The 2,615-nt window shown below is 56.3% G+C and overlaps 1 protein-coding gene across 1 annotated transcript in view; it reads left to right on the forward strand.

Annotated features, from left to right (window-relative positions):
- The window catches only part of esrrb (estrogen-related receptor beta), a 54,013-nt gene extending 51,722 nt beyond the window's left edge, over positions 1-2,291 (forward strand). Inside the window, exons 7-8 of the mRNA XM_078233150.1 lie at positions 2-59; positions 2,047-2,291. Of these exons, the coding sequence (XP_078089276.1) occupies positions 2-59; positions 2,047-2,291 (303 nt within the window). The remainder of the gene's footprint in view (position 1; positions 60-2,046) is intronic.
- The last annotated feature ends 324 nt before the right edge of the window (positions 2,292-2,615 follow it).

Here is a 2,615-nt window from a genome sequence, read left to right on the forward strand (position 1 = left end):
ACTGCGGGTGGAGAAGGAAGAGTTTGTCACTCTGAAAGCAATCGCCTTGGCGAATTCAGGTACGTTAATGACACAGGAACGTGACAGATCCCACATTGAACCGAATCTCAAATCAATGCTGCACTAACTGAACTTAGGATGCATTGGAGCCATTGGTGAACCTCAATGATTAGAGAGAAAGTTCCGGATCGAATACTGGTCAGAATGGTGAAGGCTGTCTTTCACACAACATCACTCTGTCTCATTCTCTCGCCCTCAGTCCCTCTCTCTTGCTCGCTCTCTGTCTCCCTCGCTCTTCCTGTCTCCCTCAGAAACACACACATGAGGACACATGAGTTCCACACACATGAGGACGGCCTCAACCGGGACCTTGGGTTCATGTCACACTATCTGTAACCCCCACAACTTGCCTGGACTTGCAAAATCTCACTAACTGTCCCAGCTGGAGACAATACACATCTCTTTAACCTGTGCTTAACCCCCTCTCCACTCATATTGTCTGTACCTTTAAGACTTGATTACCTGTCAAGACTTGCATTCCAACCATTATTTTGTAAATTGAGTTTGTGTCTCTATATGCCCTGTTTGTGAACAGAACTCACACTTACCTGGTGAAGGGGCAGAGCTCCAAAAGCTTGTGTGGCTTTTGCTACCAAATAAACCTGTTGGACTTGAACCTGGTGTTGTGAGACTTCTTACTGCATCCCTCAGAAACACACACCGCAGAAGAGGCCCTTTGGCCCATCGAGTCTGCACCAACACGCGAGAAACACCTGAACCCCCAGCTAATCCCATCTGCCAGCACTTGGCCCATAGCCCTGAATGTTATGCTGTGCCAAGTGCTCATCCAGATACTTTTTAAAGGATGTGAGGCATCCCGCCTCCACCACCCTCCCAGGCAGCGCATTCCAGACCCTCACCACCCTCTGGGTAAAGAAGGTTTTCCTCACATCCCCCCTAAACCTTCCCCTAGGGTTACAACCCAGAGTTGGAAAGGAACTTCAAACTGGTGCTGGTCATCTTGCTTAATAAGAAGTCTCACAACACCAGGTTAAAGTCCAACAGGTTTATTTGGTAGCAAAAGCCACTAGCTTTTGGAGCGCTGCCCCGTCGTCAGGTAAGGAGCAGTGCTCTGAAAGCTAGTGGTTTTTGCTACCAAATAAACCTGTTGGACTTTAACCTGGTGTTGTGAGACTTCTTACTGTGTTTACCCCAGTCCAACGCCGGCATCTCCACATCATAACTTGCTTCGGCCATGGACTGAAGGCTTGTGTGAGGGTGGGATGAAGGGTAGGGTGGGGGAAGTTTGGACACGGGGTGGGGGGTGGGGGGTGGGGTGGGGCACGGGTGGGGGGTGGGGTGGGGCACAGGGTGGGGGGAAGAGTGGGGGGTGGGGCACAGGGTGGGGGTAGAGAGGGGCACGGGGTGGGGGGTAGAGTGGGGGGTGGGGCACGGTGGGGGTTAGAGAGGGGGGTGGGGCACGGGGTGGGGGTAGAGTGGGGGGTGGGGCACGGGGTGGGGGGTAGAGCGGGGGGTGGGGCACGGGGTGGGGGGTAGAGTGGGGGGTGGGGCACGGGGTGGGGGGTAGAGTGGGGGGTGGGGCACGGAGTGGGGGGTAGAGTGGGGGTGGGGCACGGGGTGGGGGGTAGAGTGGGGGTGGGGCACGGGGTGGGGGGTAGAGTGGGGGGTGGGGCACGGGGTGGGGGGTGGGGCACGGGGTGGGGGGTAGAGTGGGGGGGGTGGGGCACGGGGTGGGGGGTAGAGAGGGGGTAGAGTGGGGGGTGGGGCACGGGGTGGGGGTAGAGAGGGGCACGGGGTGGGGGGTAGAGTGGGGGGTGGGGCACGGTGGGGGTTAGAGAGGGGCACGGGGTGGGGGGTAGAGTGGGGGGTGGGGCACGGGGTGGGGGGTAGAGAGGGGGGTGGGGCACGGGGTGGGGGTAGAGAGGGGCACGGGGTGGGGGGTAGAGTGGGGGGTGGGGCACGGGGTGGGGGTTATGAGGGACAGGGTTGAGTTTCTCTCTAACCGGTGCTGTGTATTTTGGGCAGATTCGATGCATATTGAGGATGTGGGAAGCGTGCAGCAGCTGCAGGATGTCCTCCACGAGGCCCTGCAGGATTACGAAGCGAGCCAACACCAGGAGGATCCTCGGCGCGCCGGCAAGTTGCTGATGAGTCTCCCCCTCCTGAGGCAGACAGCGAGCAAGGCCGTTCAGCACTTCTACAGCATAAAGCTGCAGGGGAAAGTCCCCATGCACAAACTGTTCCTGGAAATGTTGGAGGCGAAAGTCTGACATCCAAGCAGAGGAAAACATTCAAATATCCTCATCCCTTATTCACTGACAATGAGCGAGCATCTCCCAAAACCTAGCGATAAATTCATAAAACATAGCTATTGGGATTGTGAATCTACAGATGGAACATTCCAGAATCTTCACTGAGAACCAGCTTTATCCTTCGTCCCACTCCACCAATCTACAAAGCCTGGTGTGAGATTTCTCTCTCTGGCGCCCAATGTTAACCCTCATTCCAGACTGCCAGATTCCTCAGTGTGAAATCATAGAAATCATAGAAACCCTACAGTGCAGAAGGAGGCCATTCGGCCCATCGAGTCTGCA

This window comes from Mustelus asterias, chromosome 18, assembly GCF_964213995.1.
Source record: "Mustelus asterias chromosome 18, sMusAst1.hap1.1, whole genome shotgun sequence".
Lineage (NCBI taxonomy): Eukaryota > Metazoa > Chordata > Chondrichthyes > Carcharhiniformes > Triakidae > Mustelus > Mustelus asterias.